The 18,824-nt window shown below is 41.6% G+C and overlaps 1 protein-coding gene across 6 annotated transcripts in view; it reads left to right on the top strand.

The window, feature by feature from the left end:
* lrp2a (low density lipoprotein receptor-related protein 2a) overlaps window positions 1-18,824 on the top strand; it is a 55,957-nt gene that overhangs the window by 13,889 nt on the left and 23,244 nt on the right. For 3 of the 6 annotated variants that reach the window (XM_024286917.2, XM_024286915.2, XM_036209649.1), the window contains exons 14-48: window positions 507-709; window positions 795-935; window positions 1,103-1,306; window positions 1,724-1,916; window positions 3,665-3,790; window positions 3,900-4,030; window positions 4,152-4,289; window positions 4,358-4,639; window positions 4,728-4,967; window positions 5,477-5,596; window positions 5,731-5,847; window positions 5,938-6,318; window positions 6,558-6,572; window positions 6,782-7,030; window positions 7,552-7,763; window positions 7,842-8,026; window positions 8,107-8,335; window positions 8,446-8,623; window positions 8,694-8,822; window positions 10,215-10,381; window positions 10,559-10,702; window positions 10,777-10,886; window positions 11,982-12,159; window positions 12,247-12,460; window positions 12,549-12,788; window positions 12,888-13,076; window positions 14,831-15,763; window positions 15,836-16,001; window positions 16,075-16,233; window positions 16,315-16,604; window positions 16,676-16,876; window positions 17,022-17,048; window positions 17,157-17,192; window positions 17,271-17,513; window positions 17,594-17,719. In XM_024286917.2, coding sequence (XP_024142685.1) covers window positions 507-709; window positions 795-935; window positions 1,103-1,306; window positions 1,724-1,916; window positions 3,665-3,790; window positions 3,900-4,030; window positions 4,152-4,289; window positions 4,358-4,639; window positions 4,728-4,967; window positions 5,477-5,596; window positions 5,731-5,847; window positions 5,938-6,318; window positions 6,558-6,572; window positions 6,782-7,030; window positions 7,552-7,763; window positions 7,842-8,026; window positions 8,107-8,335; window positions 8,446-8,623; window positions 8,694-8,822; window positions 10,215-10,381; window positions 10,559-10,702; window positions 10,777-10,886; window positions 11,982-12,159; window positions 12,247-12,460; window positions 12,549-12,788; window positions 12,888-13,076; window positions 14,831-15,763; window positions 15,836-16,001; window positions 16,075-16,233; window positions 16,315-16,604; window positions 16,676-16,876; window positions 17,022-17,048; window positions 17,157-17,192; window positions 17,271-17,513; window positions 17,594-17,719 — 6,896 coding nt within the window. The remainder of the gene's footprint in view (window positions 1-506; window positions 710-794; window positions 936-1,102; window positions 1,307-1,723; window positions 1,917-3,664; window positions 3,791-3,899; window positions 4,031-4,151; window positions 4,290-4,357; window positions 4,640-4,727; window positions 4,968-5,476; window positions 5,597-5,730; window positions 5,848-5,937; window positions 6,319-6,557; window positions 6,573-6,781; window positions 7,031-7,551; window positions 7,764-7,841; window positions 8,027-8,106; window positions 8,336-8,445; window positions 8,624-8,693; window positions 8,823-10,214; window positions 10,382-10,558; window positions 10,703-10,776; window positions 10,887-11,981; window positions 12,160-12,246; window positions 12,461-12,548; window positions 12,789-12,887; window positions 13,077-14,830; window positions 15,764-15,835; window positions 16,002-16,074; window positions 16,234-16,314; window positions 16,605-16,675; window positions 16,877-17,021; window positions 17,049-17,156; window positions 17,193-17,270; window positions 17,514-17,593; window positions 17,720-18,824) is intronic. The other 3 variants (XM_036209647.1, XM_024286916.2, XM_036209648.1) reach the window with 3 other exon arrangements.

Raw genomic sequence — 18,824 nt, 5'->3', positions numbered from 1 at the left:
CAGAGAGCTTGCGGCCCACCCACAAACTTTGTTTGAAACGATTTTTTGTCTGCTCCTGACGCACTTGGTGGAGGACCCAATATGCAGAAGACCAGGTTTGGTGACAGAAACTAAACATTTTAATAAACTAACCAAAACATCACAAAAAACATGGAGAGCTACAAAGGGCTTCAGAACAAAACAGAGGAGATGACGTGACAAGAATTAACTGAAAACCAGACACTTAAATTGGGTGAGGGCAATTAAGAGAAGTGAAGACAGCTGTGGATCATGAACCTGAAACTGGTGTGACAGAGGGACAATTCAAAACAGAACATGACCAAAAATCAAAACAACTGACAAAACCCAAACCAAAGCTTGTTTTTTTATCGATATATGTCCCCTATCATCAATAAAATGCCACAACAACATTTAAAAGACAAACTTTTCATCAGAGTGGGCCTTTAAAGGGTTCTCTTTTTAATGGAATTCTGAAGGGAATTTTTTTTTTTTAATTTCTCAAACAGAAAAACAGTGGTACATGGAGGCGCAGTGATCCCACACCCCTTCAGCATCAGTCTGTTCGAGCACAACGTCTACTTCACGGACTGGACCAAGATGGCAGTGATGAAAGCCAACAAGTTCACTGACAGCAGTCCTGAAGTGGTTTACAGGACACCGCAGACGCCGCATGGAGTAGCTGTGATACATCAGCTGAGACAGCCCCAAGGTAGGACCCCATCAGCGAGTCAATTCTGCATCAATTGATTTTACTTTCTGTCATTTTAGTCACTTGGACTATTTCTTTTCTCCAGTGCCAAACCCTTGTGCTGTAGACAGAGGAGGGTGTGAGCAGATCTGCATTTTAAGTCACAGAAGTGACAATGGAGGTCTTGGATACCGCTGTAAATGCCGTATTGGTTATGACCTACATGCTGATGGAAAACGATGTGTGTGTAAGTGAAAGTTTCTTGTTGTATCATGTTACCAGTTAGAACAAATTAACTATTTTCTTCTTAAAACTATTAATGTTTAAATCGATCATTCAAATATGGCTGCACTGAATCCTGTTTTTGGTGTGACAGATGTCACTTTTTAAACTAATCTTACGTCTTTACTGCAGCTGTGAGGCAGTTCCTGCTGTTCTCCAGCCAGCTGGCTGTGAGAGGGATTCCCTTCAATCTCTCCTCTCAGGAGGACATCATCTTGCCGGTGACTGGAACCCCCTCCTACTTTGTTGGAGTGGATTTTAGCGCTGAGGATGATGTGATTTTCTTCTCTGACACTGCGAAAGACATTATCTACAAGCAAAATGTGGATGGCACAGGTGAGGTTTTAACAAACATCAGAAAATGAGGAAAACACAAAAGTATCCACTCTCAAATCTGGTCTTATTTGATTCTGCTCACTCCTGCACAAAACCTTACAGTTGCAACATAAGGGAAGACATATTTGGACTGTGTAAAAACCTGCATCAGCCATATTTCGACTGTTCTCTCAGTCAAGCTTTCACAGGGAGTTTTTAGGGAGTGTCTGATGGGGCAGGCTGGTACTAAAAGGCAGGGAGGTGATAGGAATATGCATACTGCCAAATAGTTTCTGCAAATGACAAAATGTTAAATGTGTTCTGCAGAGCAATTTAAACGAGTCTTATTTCCAAACAATCATTGTTTCGTAATCCACATTCATTTGCGTGTTCGTATATATGAATGCAAGCATTTAAATAGGGCTTTGCTGTGTACAGGAAGGGAGGTACTGGCAGCCAACAGAGTTGAAGGAGTAGAGGACCTGGCTTATGACTGGATATCCAAAAACCTTTACTGGACCGACCCTCGGTACAGGAGCATATCTGTCATGAGGCTTGCTGATAAATCCAGGAGAGCCATTATACGTAACCTGAACAACCCAAGGGCAATTGTGGTGCATCCAGTAATTGGGTAAGTCAAACCCAAATATTCATTGAAGGGAACATACTAAGAAATGCAGCTTTCTGTGCTCTAGAGTATTGCAGGAATAAAAACTGTGGTCAAAGATCAAAGGCTATCTTGGGCATTAAAGGGCCAATGTCATGCTATTCTTTAGCCTTTCAGATTAAACTATATCCATATACAGTACAGACAAAAATGTGTTTTTTTGTATTCATAACCATTTACATTGTAGATTCTCACTGAACCATCAAATCTATGAATGAACACGCTTGCTCTGATTACTGTTTTACACATTCTTGGTATTTTCTCGATGAGTTTCAAGAGGCAGTCACCTGAAATGGTTTTCCAACAATCTTGAATGCGTTCCCAGAGGGATTTAGCTCTTGTTGCCCTCTTTTGCCTTTACTCTGCAGTTCAGCTCACACTAGAACATCTCGAAGAGGTTCAGGTCCAGTTTACCGTGGAGGCTAGGTCATCTGCTGAAGCACTCCATCACTCTCCTTCTTGGTCAAATATCCCTTAAACAGCCTTCAGTGAGAATCTACAATGTAAATAGTCATAGAAATAAATGAATGAGAAGGTGTGTCCAAACTTTTGGGCTGTACTGTATGATTAAATATTACCTTTGGTACACTAAAGAACATTTTTTTATAAAATATGAGTTTTTTTTGTGAGCTTTTTTCATACCTAGAAGTAAGATGACTCAATTTCTGAGGGATGTATATTTTGTAAAATTCCAGTATTAGCTGATCACCGCTAGCTCCGCGGTGAAAGTTGGTGTGTGTGTGTTAGCCTTGGGGCAGTGATTATTCCTGGAAGGGGCTGTTCCCCACTTTGTGACATCACAATGTGAGGACCCACTTGTTTTTGTGGTTTGAGAGGGGCTGGTGCTCAGAGATCAGGGTTTTGGAAAAATGCTTAGAGATGTGTGAATGAAGCAAACATACAGCTTTTTGGGTTGCTTTTTTGTGAGGAATTAACATTCAAATGCACTTAAAAACTCAAAAAAGGTTGTTTTGCATGATCTACTTTTTTTCTTCCTTTTTCATTACAACCCAAGACAATTTATTTACAATTGTTATCACCTTTATTAAACAAATGTATTTACTTTTCAATGATGTCTTATGATAAAAAAAGTATTTTAGGTACATTTATGTTATTGTTTCAAGAACTCTTTCTATTCTAACCTGATCTAACCGTTAGATCATCAAACTCTGCCTGACTTTAGTTAATAATTACCATATTTAATTAATCTAATGTGACCTTAGTGTTTATTGTTTGGGTAACTGCCAAAATCTCTGTTTATGATTAGGAGACACAATTATTTTTTTCTTACATTTATGTTAATTTTTCTTTTTTTTTCAACACATTTTGTTATTTTTGTAATGAGTTTGATATATATGTGGGGTTTTCTTGTATTGTCTTTAATCAATGCTTAAAAATAAACCAATAAATCAAATCAGACCTGTGCAAAATAACTATATATCTTAAGTTTGAAAGGATTCAGGAACTATCCTGAAATAACCCCTGCCCCCCGCAGGAATTCCTGTTTAGAACAGGCTGTTACAGTCATAAGGCGTCTGTTTTCCTGCATTTGAGATTAGCTGAGAGTGAATTGCAGTATTGTGAGTAACACTAAGAAGTAGGCTTAAATGAAAAAGGGTTGCATCAAAATAAACTTCTTCAAAAACTATATAGTGGTCTTTAGGTGTGAACACACTTGGATAAAAAATAATTAACCCACTTTGTTCCTCCAGGTACATTTTTTGGACTGACTGGTATCGGCCAGCAAAGATCATGAGAGCTTGGGGCGACGGGTCACATGCTGTGTCGATAGTAAACACCACCTTGGGCTGGCCAAATGGCCTTGCCATTGATTGGAGGTGAGACTTAGTTTGGAAAGTGGTTTTATGTGTTTCCAAACCCAGAAATATTTATATTTGTAGAGGAAATCTAAATTCTAAAGTATTTTCTACTTTGGTCACCATCCAGTGCAATGCGTCTCTACTGGGTGGACGCTTTCTTTGACAAAATTGAGCACAGCAACCTTGATGGCCGCAACAGACTGTCTCTGGATCGCATCACCCAGATCTCACATCCATTTGGGCTCACCATTTTTGAAGGCAAGGCTTCTCATTTCCTCATTTAATCTTTTTGTCTTGCTGTAGTTATGATCATATCAACACTATAGTTATTGTTTGTACACCCATGAAAGCTAAATTGTGTTCCTGCTCTCTCCTAAAGGATACGCATATTTTACTGACTGGCGTCTGGGTGGGATTGTGCGTGTGCGCAAAAGTGATGGTGGGGAGATGGTCATCATCAGAAGAGGAATCAGTCACATCATGCATGTCAAGTCTTTCAACTCCAACTCTCAAATTGGTCAGTGGCTTTTTTCTCTACACCGTTTAACCACATTTGTCGTAGTTGACTTTCATTCTTTCTCCAAGGTTCCAACTTCTGCAACAGGCCCACATATCCCAATGGGGACTGCAGCCACTTCTGCTTCCCAGCTCCTGGCTCTCAGAGAGTCTGTGGTTGCCCATATGGAATGAAATTGTCACTTAACCAGCAGACGTGTGTTGACGACCCCTCAAACGAACCTCCCACCCTTCAGTGCGGCGCCAACTCCTTCTCCTGCAGCAACGGCAAATGTGTCCCAAGCAGCTACAGATGCGATGGTGTTGATGACTGCCATGACAACAGTGATGAAATGAGCTGTGGAGTCAACAGTAATTTTTACTTTCATTAAGCTCACTCAGTTTTAAGCAAATAACACCAGTTTTAAAATGTAATCATCATTTTTTTTTCTCCCTCTAGACACCACATGTTCCCCGTCTGCCTTCACTTGTGCCAATCAGCGCTGCGTGCCGGTAGGATGGCGCTGTGATGGGCACAATGACTGTTTGGATGACAGCGATGAGATCAACTGTCCCACTAAAGTTCCTGGAACGTGTCCCGCCAATCAGTTCACCTGTGCCAACCACAGATGCATCCCGCACACCTGGCGCTGTGACACGGATAATGACTGTGGGGACGGTTCAGATGAGGCAGACTGCAGTGAGTTTATCACAATTAAGCTTTTTTAAATCAAAATTTTATGAAAGAAAAATCATTTTAGCACCTCTGAGCTGAAATAGACAGAAAATAGTCTCTTGGTTCCTGAAAATGTAGATTTTCACAAGCAGATGCCTTTAAATCAGGGCTGCCTAACTTTTGTCCTGCTTGCTGCTTATTACCTGCGTCGGGTGCGTTCAGTCAGTCAGAATGTGAAAATATTTGAGTCACCTGATCAGCAGCAAGCAGGGCAGAAAGAGCTGGAAAACAGGCAATTTTATCAGGCAGCCATACAAAAATATGATGAATCTCTCACAAAGAAATCAAATTTGCCTGATTTATGTATTTATGTCATGAGATTAGGCAGGAATGTGCTGTGGATAAAGAGGCGCACTCATTAGTGATGCATTAGTTGTCTATTTTTAAAGATGTGCTCAATGTTTTTATCATTTTTAAAATGAATAGAGAGGAGGCAGAAGTTCATGTTAGTGTGTGGAATTGTGTGCCAACAGATGCAGGAAGTACGTGCCATCCAGAGCAGTTTCAGTGTCCTGACCACCGATGCATAGATCCCAACTATGTTTGTGATGGGGACAGGGACTGTGTGGACGGAGCCGATGAGCAGGGCTGCAGTGAGTGGTTTTCTGGATTTAGAATACTTCTTAACCAAATTTTTATTGAGCTTCCTAATTTTTTTCATTTGCACAACAATCAGGAAACACTGATAGTTCACATCCTAACTAACTTGCTATTATAAATTGATCAGGTTACAACTGCACTGCGAATGAATTCAAGTGTGCCAATGGTCACCAGTGTATCAGCTCCTTCTATCGATGTGACGGCGTCTTCGATTGCAGCGATCGCTCAGATGAGAGAAACTGTCGTAAGTGTTGAAATGGTTCTAGTGTAACTTTGTCTCGCATAATTTTAGTTTCTTTTTTTCAAATAATGTTCTCATTCATGTCTCTGTCAGCCACCAGACCTCCGGGGATGTGCCACCATGAGAGTGAGTTCCAGTGCCAGTCAGATGGAAGCTGCGTGCCGTCTACATGGGAGTGTGACGGCCACCCAGACTGCGAGGATGGCAGTGACGAACACCACGCCTGCCCGCCTCGCACCTGCGCTTCCTCGCTCTTCCGCTGCGACAACGGCAACTGCGTTTTGCGCAGCTGGATTTGTGATGGAGACAACGATTGCAGGGACATGAGCGACGAAAGAGACTGCCCCACGCCACCTTTCCGATGTCCCAGTTATCAGTGGCAGTGCCCCGGCCACAGCCTTTGCATTAACATCACCACAGTGTGTGACAACACTCCCAACTGCCCAAACGGAGCCGATGAGTCCCCTCTTTGCAGTAAGTGTTCGTACTCTTCTTTGTAAAGATCAGGAACTAATTGCTTTGTTTTGAGCAACATTTTCACACCAACAGGATCACTTTCTCAATGATGTGAATGCTTTTATTTTGAAGAAACGTCTTTTAATGTCATCTGTCTTCAGATTTTTGTGTTAGAATCAAGCATGTGAGTGATTTGTCGTGTATTAACCTGAAAATTATCTGTGATTTCCCCTCCTTGCCTTTCTCACAACTGTCAGATGAGCATTTACCAGGTAGGAACAAACTCTCAATCATTGGTAGAAATGTTGCAAGTAGATCCGATTCATTAATTATTTTGTCATTGATTTTTTTAAATCATTGTGCTACCACAATTAAATATAAACTTAGTATTGACAGCAGCTCTAAAAGTAGTTATTGCTTCATCTGTCATCATTTAGGAGATGACTTCCGATGACTGACCTTGTTCCTGCTTTTGACTCAGATCAAGAGAGCTGCTCCGACAACAATGCCGGCTGCACACACGGTTGCATTCAGGGCCCGTTTGGGGCGCAGTGCACATGCCCTGTGGGTTATCAACTCAGCAACGACTCCAAAACCTGTGTGGACATAGATGAGTGTAATCCTCCGGGACTGTGCAGCCAGCACTGCTTTAATGAAAGAGGCTCCTTCCGCTGTCACTGCCAGGAGGGTTACACTCTCGAAGCAGACCAGCGTACCTGCAAGGTCTCAGGTGAGGACTCTATATGTGTGGAATATGCAGCTGATGGTAAAATGATGAATCCAGTGTTTTGAGTTTTGACATGAAACGCAGCTTTGTTTTCTCAATTCCGCCTGTAAGGAAGAGACCCCAATAAAGAGGGGGCAAGCCCCCACAGACAACAAGACTGCCCCACTGTCTGTCTTCTCCCTTATATTTCTTTGCTGCTCAGATTTCATAAGATAAGCCAAATAACACGTGTCACTCACTGCCCATCAACAGAGTAATTAGGATATAATCACACACAAAGGGGTGTTTATGGGGAGAGCGCCTGACATGAGCACCTCTTCCCCACTGATAACATGTTGAAAGGCTCTGCAACACAATAGGACTTTATCTGAAGAAAGGCGCATTCCCAAAAGATTGTTATTTGAGAAGAGGGTCTATTGAACCGTCTTGTTGTAGGGCAACCGTCCACACAAAAATGGGTAAGCGCACTTATTAGCATGAAACAAGGCAGAGAGAAAAGATTTGGGTTTTTTTGTGTTTTTCAGATTCTCGACAAGCATTCCTACTAGTTGCCAGCAGAAATCAGATCATGCAAGATGACATAACCACCCAACCGAATGTGATTCGGTCTCTGATTCGAGACGGACGCAACATCGTGGCGCTGGATTTCGACTCTGTCACCGACCGGGTGTTTTGGTCTGATACAAGCCAGGATAGAATCTGGAGTTCTTATATGAATGGCAGTGACAGAGTAGTGGTAAGACATAAACAACAAAGAGAATATTTATTCATCTTTAGAGTTGTATTGAACAGCGGATGGACGTGTTGTGCACAGATCTTCGACAGTGGAGTGACTGTGACGGAGAGCCTCGCTGTGGACTGGGTGGGCAGGAACTTGTACTGGACGGATTATGTGCTGGAAACCATCGAGGTGTCTAAGCTGGACGGCACCCATCGGGCCGTGTTACTGAGCGAGAATATCACCAACCCTCGAGGGCTTGTGCTGGATCCCAGAGAAAGGTCAGAGAGGTTTCATTTGAGGTGACGGGTTTTCCTTTCCTTCCATTAATAACTGCTGCAATCTCAACTCCATATTTCAGCGCACATCTAATGTTTTGGACCGACTGGGGACAGAACCCTCGCATTGAAAAGGCCAGCATGGATGGGAAGCTGAGGACTATCATCGTCAGCAGCAAACTCTACTGGCCCAACGGTCTAACCATAGACTATCCAAACAATTTGCTGTACTTCGCTGATGCCTACTTGGATTTTATCGACTACTGTGATTATAATGGCAATAATAGGAAGCAAGTTTTGGCCAGTGACTTGGTGAGTGTTGAGACATTTTACCCACTTTATTCGGTAATACTGATAAGTATTTTATACTTGAATAGACTGTAAGATACACTTTTTTTCCTTTTGCTACTCTCTATGAAAAGGTACTGCAACACCCCCACGCAATTACCATTTTTGAGGATTTTGTCTATTGGACCGACAGATACATCAACCGAGTGATGCGAGCTCATAAGTGGCATGGGGAGAACCAGACAGCGATGCTGTTCAACCTCCCTCAGCCTATGGGACTAGTAGCAGTCCATCCAACCAGACAGCCTGCAGGTATGGCAAACTCTGCAAGCATACAGGATGTACCTGCCTCTTTTTGAATGTGTGCTTGATTACTTTGTAGGTGAAAATCACTGCTTGAGGAGTCCCTGTACTCATATTTGCTTGCTATCTGCTGTGGGACCAAGATACTACTCGTGTGCTTGCCACTCCGGCTGGATACTGGCAGAAGACCAGTTCACCTGTACCAGAGGTATGCATAAGGAGGAAATCACTTAGTCCACATGTGTCAAAGTCAAGGCCAGTGGGCCGGATCCGGCCATCCGGGTAATTATATCTGGCCCTCCAGATCATTTTATTTTATTGTTATTAATGGCCCGATGTTATATTGCGCTTATTTCTAATCTTGTATGATTTTGACAACATATATTTTATGGAGAGTAAAATATTTAAAGTTATATAAGGTTTAGGTTGATTTTCTGCTAGCTTTTTGGACTATTTTGGTATTTACTTAGATTTTTTAAGCTATTTTGAAATTTAGCTAATATTTTAGCTACATTCTGGCTGTTTTGGCTAATTTAGGCTTTTTTCAGTTTTTTTAGGCTATTTTGGAGTTTGGTTAATATCTCAGCAACATGCTAGCTGTTTTGGGTAATTAAGGCTTTTTTCAGTTTTTTTTTTAATTTAACCAATATTTCAGCTTTATGCTAGCTGTTTTGGCTAACCTAAGTTTTTTATTTTTTTTTGTATTTAGCTAATATTTTAGCTGGCAATCAGCTTCAGTATTTTCACCTACTAGCTTCAGTGATATCAGCTATTAGTTTTAGCGTTTTTAGCTGCAGCATCTTCAGCTATCAGCATTAGCATTCACACTAGCATTATCGCAGGTAATGCTATGTATCCAGTTCATGATTATGTAAAAAAGTCACGGTTTTAAAGTTTTAAAAATGTAGTTTTAGTGTGTTCAATAAATGTTTATCCTGTTTGGCCCGCGACTTAAGGTGTGTTTTGGATTTTGGCCCCTTGTGCGATTCAGTTTGACACCCCTGACTTAGCCTGATGAACAAAGAAAACTACTACTTAATAGGTATTTATTGTCCTAAAAATTCTATCATCTTTTGTGATGTCATATAAACACACAATTCTCTATTTTTTCTTCTTTTTTTCATGAGATTTGTCTCTTGCGGGCATATTTGTCTGCTAATGGTCCCAGGGCACTTGTCAACAGCCTCCCATTTAAATTGTCTCATAAACTGGACTTCCTTTCATGAATATTAGGAATCATATAAGCGTGTCTCGCTCCCTTAAGAAGACAAGGGACCTTTAATTCAAAGTCCAAGAAGTCCGCCCGAGGTCAGCAGCTTATCTCATCTCAGGTTTCAACTCCAGCCAAAGCAACCAGAACACAACCCCCCCACCCCCCGAAGCTAACGATACTTCAAGAATGAAAATGCCCCACAAGCATTCACTGACTCTAATCTCTGATGACGAAGCACATCGTCCTGTGGGACTTTATCATTTTTATAGATAAAGACATTTTATTACACTTGCACCAAATTTTTATACTTTATGTATTACTAGCTTTCATATTAGTTGATCATGTTTTTATAAATTGTTTAAAATGTGTTTTTTTATTTTTGTCCAGTTGAGGATCCGTTTTTGGTGGTCGTAAGAGACAGCATCATCTTAGGCATTCCCTTGAATCCAGAGGAGAAGAGCAATGATGTCATGATTCCGGTCGCTGGTCTTCAAAATGGTTATGATGTTGACTTTGATGACACCGAACAGATCATATACTGGGTGGAACATCCAGTAAGTAAAAGTTTTTTTTTTTTTTTTTTTAAACACATCATTGTAAGTAAATTCTTGCAGCAAATCAAATAGAAGTTTAAGCATCCCACTTCAGATAATAATTTGTCTCATGAGATTAAGGTTAACTCACCACATATTGACTACTAACTAGGGGTAATGTCTGTCATTTGTTACTAGGGTGAGATCCACAGGGTGAAGTCTGATGGTACCAACAGAGAGGAGTTTGCTCCGGCAGCCATCCTTGGTTCACCTGTTGGCCTGGCCTTGGACTGGATTACCGAGAACCTGTACTACACCAATCCAGGAGCACAAGCTATAGAGGTGAGTTATATGATCAGGTAAATGTTGAAAATAAATGGTGTCACATATCCAGGAAAACAACCTTTTTTTTATAGGTTTTAAAGTTAAGAGGTGAGATACAGTACAGGAGAACTTTGATCACAAACGATGGCTCTCCGACTGGCGCTGGGAGTCCTATTGGCATTGCGGTGGATCCAGTTCGAGGGTAAGAGTCTCTTTACATTGGCTCGGTAAAGAGTCCCCAAACACTGAGGTGTAAAGGAGTTCAACTAACACTCTAAAGAGCCATAAAGCCTCAATCACAATCAATAGCAGTATTTATGCAAAGTGGATTGCAATAAAAAATATTTGAGAAGATCTTGCAAGAACCAGCTTGTGTTAAAAGTTCAGTCAGCTAATGTTGACTGTACCCTTTAAAAACAAATGTTTCTTAATTTACCAAAAGAAAAGCACCATGAATTTGTGGGTAAATGCAACTTGTATACAAAAAAGATTTGCAGTACCTAATGTTGTGATCACTAAACCAAATAAATGTTACAATCTTATTACAATGAAAGATGTATTAATATTTAGGTGATATTTAGTAGTCATACTCTGTAAGTTATACTCTCATATCATGAGGCACGTATCAGTATGTGTATCTTATTGCCAGACTCTAGCCAATACACATTCCTATTTACAACTATTTAAAGTCCCACTCCAATCCTCTTGTTATCCATTTTAAAGGTGTTCCCAGTGGTCTTTTAATTATGATTTTGCTGTTTTTAGCCAAAATCCAAAAAAAACTGTCTTGTTTTCTATGACATAGTTTCTGCAGAGCGACACAAGTTCATCAGAAATTTGTCTCAGAGATTTAGACGATACTGTTGGCATGGAGTAAGCCTGCCTTCATTTATCCTCATCCTTTTTAATTACGCTCTCTCCCACTAGCTTACAGCCCCTCACACCCCCAACCTAACATTAGCGGTGCAACAAAAACGGCAAGCAATATTGGAGCTATCTAACCGGGGAGTTTTGAGCCAAATGCCAGTTCAGATGAGGAAAACAAAGATGTACATGGATCTGATGTCTGCAAGTGAATGCATCAGAATAGAGCAGAACTACAGGCTTTTTTTCATGTTTCGTACTAACAACTCAGAAATGCATTTAATCTTATTTTTTTTATTTATGTCCTTAATCATGAGAAAGCAGCCACAAGAATAACTTCAAAGAAAGCACATTTTTCTTAAATTCATTGGTAACTTTAAAAGATAAAAATATTGAAACTCTAACTCTACATGCTGTTCTGTATCTTCTTAAGCAAACTGTACTGGACAGACCAGGGAACGGAGAGTGGGATCCCGGCCAAAGTGGCATCTGCAGACATGGACGGTCAAAACCCAGTCATCTTGTTTACTGACAACTTGGATCACATTGAGTTCCTCACTGTGGACATCCAAGAAAACAAGCTGTACTGGGCTGTGACAAGTACTGGCAAGGTGCACCCCATGATGGGATATTTATGCTTTGTGTGTTATTGTTTTAGATTTCTGTAATTATTCAGACAAGTCTCTGAATTATTACAGATTGAACGTGGGGATCCAGACGGAAGCAACCGCATCACCGTAGTATCAGGCCTGTCTCACCCCTGGGGGGTAACTGTCTATCAGAACTTCCTGTATTTTACGGACCGTGACTTTGAGGTCATAGAGCGAGTGGACAAGTCTACAGGCGCCAACAAGGTTGTGTTAAGAAACAACATGGCAGGACTAAGGGCTCTGAAAGTTCATTTTCGACAAAGTAAGGAACACAAGAACCCATTTTTTTCACAGCGTTTAAGAGTACCAATTGGTGCCTCTTGTGTTTTTCATTGTGTGTTGTGTCTCAGCGTCTGCAGGTACATCGAACGGTTGCACAAACAATCAGGGATCGTGTGAGCAGCTCTGTCTGCCTCGGCCACAGAGCCTTTTCACCTGCGCGTGCGCAACAGGCTTCAAACTCAATGCAGACAATAGAACCTGCGCGCCTTACCAGTCCTACGTTGTTATCTCTACTCTGTCTGCCATCAAGGGCTTCAGTTTGGAGGGGTCAGATCACTCCGAGGCCATGGTCCCTGTGGCTGGAAGAGGTCAGCAACTTTAACTATTTATATATGTTTGATTGTGATGCAGTTCTGTTAAATTTCCACCGGAAAGAGCATGAACCGTTAAAATGTCTCGTCTTTCAGGGCGTAATGCTTTACACATTGATGTCCACATGGCCTCCAGTTTCATTTACTGGTGTGACTTCAGCAGCACTGTGGCAATACAGAATGGGGTCAGACGGATAAAGCCGGATGGCTCAGGATTACGTAGCCTTGTAACGTCTGGAATAGGACGCAATGGGATACGAGGAATTGCTGTAGATTGGGCTGCAGGTAAGCTTCTGTATTTCACAAAACTATGCTTTATTGAAGCTGAAATTAAAATAAAAGTTAAAAAAAATACTCTTTTGAAAGGTTAAAGTTTTCATGTTTTAAGCTCTAAAGTGAGATAGCAAAAATAAAAATATTAAATAGAATATAATTCATTACCAACCACTGGGATTGAAGTTCCAAAAATGTTGACCTTTTGGTTAGTAAAATAATAATCAGAGGCATGACTTGACTTAATTTAAGACTTCACCTCCATGTTTTTTAAATCTATGTTTTGCAATTGTAACTATGTTAATTTTAAAGTCTTGCACAGACTTCAAAATGTCCATAGATTGGTAATAAAGTTTTTCATGGAACTTTTCCCAAATATTTTAAAATTTAAAATACACTTCCAAATAAATTTGCAATGAACTATTATAAAAACTGTAGTTTATTGTTTTCGTTATCGTTATTGTTTTAGCGATTACCGTTAGCCCTGCTGAGAAAGTATGTTTATGTTATCCTGGAGGTGGTGCAGATGGCTTCTGGGAAGGGGCTGTTCCCACTTTGCGACATCACAATGTGAGAAGCCGCTTGTTTTTGTGGACTGGGAGGAGCTGGTGCTCAAAGCGCAGGGTTTTAGAGGACTGCTCAGAGATGCCTGAATGGAGAAAAATACCACTTTTGGGTTGTTTTTTGTGAGGAATTAACATTATAATACACTTAAAAGTTAAAAAAAGTTGATTTTGCATGATATAGGACCCTTAAGAACTTTTTACATTGATGTCAAAGATTTATATAAATTATTTCAAAATTGATCTCACAGAAAGCACATTGAATTAAACAAAGGAAGTCCCACTTATGGCAAGAACACTTGCCATAAAGCGATTTTTTTTTTAAGGGTCATGTTGTTTCACACTTTAAATGACGGGCCCCCAAGACAAAATTTTTTGGCTCCCGCTTTAATATGAAATTTTAATGTTAGTGTAGTGTTTTGCATGAATGGCACTTTTACAGTGCTGTGTGCAGGGCTGACGAACCAACCAATCACGGTGGGATATATAGCTCTTGAGGGCGTGACATTGACCAGGCTTTAAGCAGGGAACCCCCCCAACCACATTAATGAACTCCTTACTTTTTTTTAGAAAGTGACTATTCGCACGTAATTTTCTCAATACATGCAGCCAGTTCCGTATGGGGTTCCATTTGTGCTAAAAATGTGTTTTTGCGTCCATTTTCTATGTCCACTGGACAAGTTTATTGCACATTTGTTCATGTCTATGTACTAAGGAATATGTTCTGTGTGCCCACGCTTCTTTGATAATAGCTTTGTATTTGCTTTGTGATGTTCCAGCTTGCTTTATGTGTAAAACTTTGCATTTGCTATTGTCGTTGGATCTGGTCCTCAGAGAAGTTCTTGGCAACAGTTGGTAGCGTTGGCTCTTGTTGTTTCACAGGACATGCAGAAAATATTGCTTTATGGTACGTAGACATGAACAAATGTTCAATAAACTTGTTCAATAGACATAGACAATGGACCAAAGATATAGACCGTAGACGCAAAAACATATTTTTGGCTCAAATGGAACACCATACAACTTCAGCCAGATTGCATTCAGTGGCCCCAAGGTAAATTGAGTTTGAAACCCCGGTTTTAGATGGTCTACACAAGGTTGCTGGAACTGTTGACCTAAAAAAAACATGTTTAAGCTTTTTACATTTTTTACTAAACAGCTTTTCCACACTTTAACCCCAATTTTTACACGATTTCTTTTCAGATAATTTATATTTCACCAATGCTTTCCTGACTGAGACGTACATTGAGGTGCTTCGCATTAATACAACGTACCGTCGGGTGTTGATCAAGACCCAGGTGGACATGCCGCGCCACCTTGTTGTGGACCCTCGAAATAGATTTTTGTTTTGGGCTGATTATGGACAGCACCCCAAAATTGAACGAGCCCTTTTGGATGGAACAAACCGCACAGTTTTAGTGTCTTCGGGGATCATCACTCCTCGAGGTCTCGCCCTGGACTGGAGAACTGGCTACATTTACTGGGTGGATGACTCTCTTGACATGATTGCCCGAATCAACCCACAAGGAGGGGAGACTGAAATAGTGAGGTACGGCAGTCGGTACCCCACTCCTTATGGTATTACGGTGTTTGAGAACAGCATCGTTTGGGTGGATAGAAACCTCAAGAAGGTTTTCCAAGCAAGCAAAGAGCCAGGAAGCACGGAGGCGCCTGCTGTCATTAGGGACAACATCAACATGTTGAGAGATGTTACCGTCTTCGACCAGCGAGCCCAGCCCACCAGTGCCCAAGAGCTTAACCACAACCCTTGCATGGAGGCCAATGGAGGCTGTGCCCATTTCTGCTTTGCCCTCCCAGGCTCCAGTTCTGGTGCTCTGATGAAAAAATGCAGCTGTGCTTTTGGAGACTTGGCAGCAGACGGAGAGGAGTGCGTAGTGTCCAGAGACGACTACCTCATATATACCACTGAGAGCACAGTGCGCAGCTTGCGACTTGATCCTGAAGATCACGCAGTGCCTTTTCCTGTCGTCAATGTGCCTCGTACCTCAGTGGCTCTGGATTTCGACCTCACAGACAATAGAATCTATTTCACACAAAGCGTTGGTGCAGGATCGAGCAAGATCAGCTACATCAGCATATCATCTCCCACCTCAGCTCCTGTTGAGATTGCATCCGGTCAGTTTTGCTTCTAGTATGGTTATTTATAAGTGCTATAAGAGTGATAATATCACGTCTGTGGTTTGACAGATCTTGGAGCTCCGGATGGAATTGCTTATGACTGGATAAACAAAAGAATTTACTACAGTGACTTTGTCAATCAGAGCATCAGCTCTATATCTGTGGATGGTTCTCAAAGAACTGTAATTGCCCATGTGTCCAGGCCGAGGGCCATCATGCTGGATCCCTGCAGGGGGTACGACAACTTTACATCTTTCTCTGCATTTGTCATTGTGCTGATTTTAAGGATGTTTTGACTTTTTCTACAGATACATGTATTGGACAGACTGGGGAATCCACGCAAAGATTGAGCGAGCCACTTTGGGTGGAAACTTTCGAACAGAAATTGTGAACAGCTCTCTGGTTTGGCCAAACGGTCTGACCCTGGACTATGAAGATGAAAGACTTTATTGGGCAGACGCCAGCCTGTAAGATCTGATAAAAGTTGCAAACGAAATCTGTTGTTTTGTTCTTCCTCTGTTAAAGCTTTTACCATTAATTACCTTTAGGCAGAAGATTGAGCGATCTTCTCTCACGGGATCCAATCGTGAGGTCATCGTCAGCACGGCCATCTATCCATTTGCCATGACCATGTTTGGCCAGTTCATCTACTGGACCGACTGGAACACCCGCAGCATCTACCGGGCCAACAAGCACGATGGGTCGGACCAGAGAGTCATGATCCAGAACCTTCCGTCTCGCCCGATGGACATCCACGTATTAGCCAGCAGGAAGCAGCAGCAGTGTGATAGTCCCTGTCAGCAGTTTAATGGTGGCTGCAGCCACATCTGCACACCAGGTTTAAACATTTAACTTGTTAGCAGCACAGTAATTCATGGTGCACATTTTGAAAAAATGTTGTGCTCTCAGGACCTAACGGAGCCGAGTGCCAGTGTCCATCAGGGGGGAACTGGTACCTGGCTGACAACAAGTATTGTATCCCTGATAACGGGACTCGCTGCCAGCCCGGCCAGTTCACCTGTATGAATGGCCGCTGTATTCGAGCCCTGTGGAAATGTGACAACGACAACGACTGTGGGGATGGAAGCGACGAGTTGGAGAGAGTCTGCGGTAGGCTAGATTTGTGTTTCCCTCCAGTCTGCATGATCTAAGCTTTCTTAGAGGCTCTCTTTCTTCTGTGCGTCTGCAGTACTGTCCTGTACTGTTACTAACAAACTAACAATGCTCATGTTCTGCCTTCAAATTTCCATCTCAGGACATAACCGAGTCGTCAGTCGTGCTGGTCTGTATTTTTGCTCTTTCTGATTTAATTTGCTGACAATCTCCTCCCTAAAACAAATAACAGAAATAATTACTAATGGATGAATCAATGTGCTGTCTTTGCATGCAGTTCCACAGCTGCTGTCTTCCTTTATTGCCTTGTCAGGTAAAATGAGCTGTTAGCGCCAGAGTATTTCCTCTGCTCTTGTCATGATTTGTGACCCCCTCAGTTTCTGATTTGCAGCCTTCCACACTTGCGAGCCGACAATGTTCACGTGTGGCAATGGCCGGTGCGTTCCCTACCACTACCGCTGTGACCACTACGACGACTGTGGAGACAATAGCGATGAAGTGGGCTGTCTATTCAGACCCTGTGACCCCAATACAGAGTTCACCTGCAACAATGGGCGCTGCATCGCAAAGGACTACGTTTGCAATGGCATTAACAACTGCTATGACAATGGGACCTCTGATGAGCAAAACTGCCGTGAGTGTCCGAGTTGGTCACAAAGGTCCTTAAAATCCTTGATAACACATGAAAGATATTTTGATTTGTCATTATTTCAGCGGAGAGAACCTGTCAACCAGAGCAAACAAAATGCCAGTCCACCAACATCTGCATTCCACGTTCATACTTGTGTGATGGAGACAATGACTGTGGAGATATGAGCGATGAAAGCCCCACCCACTGTGGTAAGTTTGAAGAACTTTTCTAGAAATAATACAGTATTTTGTTTAAGTGCTTGGCTTTTAATTCTTCTGTCACCTTGTGCTTGTTCAGTGGGGGAATTGCACCAAAAACCCGTCTGTTTAATGTTTTGTAATCTGTTATACATTTGACACGATCTGACCTACTTTAATCGATCTGGATTGAATTGGATTAAAACAATCATGATTAATTAAGTTTGATGCTTTTTGCTTTTGTGTAGCGCTGTACTTTACCTTTGGTTCTCTTAAGCCTTGTTTCCACTGAGCAGTCCAGTAAGGTACAGTCTAGTTTAATCCAGTATTTTGAGCGTTTCCATTGTAAAAAAGACCGATTAAACCGTTCTGATTAGTACCTCTTTAAGGCCCCCATTCGTTCATAGAAAAATAGAACTGGACGGTTGGGGTGGACTCGCTGTAGCCATCCGCTGATTGACTGAAAGTGATGATGACATTAGAAAGCACCAGTATAGCGCTATGCTAGCAATTCCGATTTCCTCTTCTTTCCTTTCCTTCTTCTTTGCCACCCGCAATCTTCTTTCAAACAACATTAAATTCCTGTTATGAACAATGTACAAAAAGTAAAGCAAGAAAAAGACGAGCTGCTGGATGACCTCCATTGTTGTTGCTTTTCTAGTCACGACAGTGCAAAAACACGCTAACGATCTACACCATGCATGCGCCATGAAAACAAACCACTCAGTGGAAGCGAGGCGTAACTGAGTGGAAACGCTCTCCAGAATTAACTGGTCCTTACTGTACTACTCCTTACTAGACCGGACGCACCGGACTGCTGAGTTGTAACAAGGCTTTAGTGCTGATGTCCAAAATGCATGGAGTGAAACATGCTTAATATTCTTAATATTATTATTATTATTACTGTAATTAGTGTTGCTGTTTGCACAAAGGGAGGAGAGAGGAAGAAATTTCATCTGTGCTTTGTATGCCCTGTACTCATCATATTTGACAAATAAAAGCCTACTTGACTTGACTTGACTTGACTTGATAAAGCTGAAGTCAAAACTTGTTCTCCACACATAAGCCATCCCTAGATGTACCTGTCATTTGGGGCTTTAAAGAACTCCTATTTGTG

This window comes from Oryzias melastigma, linkage group LG21, assembly GCF_002922805.2.
Source record: "Oryzias melastigma strain HK-1 linkage group LG21, ASM292280v2, whole genome shotgun sequence".
NCBI lineage: Eukaryota > Metazoa > Chordata > Actinopteri > Beloniformes > Adrianichthyidae > Oryzias > Oryzias melastigma.
Note: the sequence above shows the minus strand (reverse complement) of the source record. Positions and strands in the feature narration are given on the sequence as shown.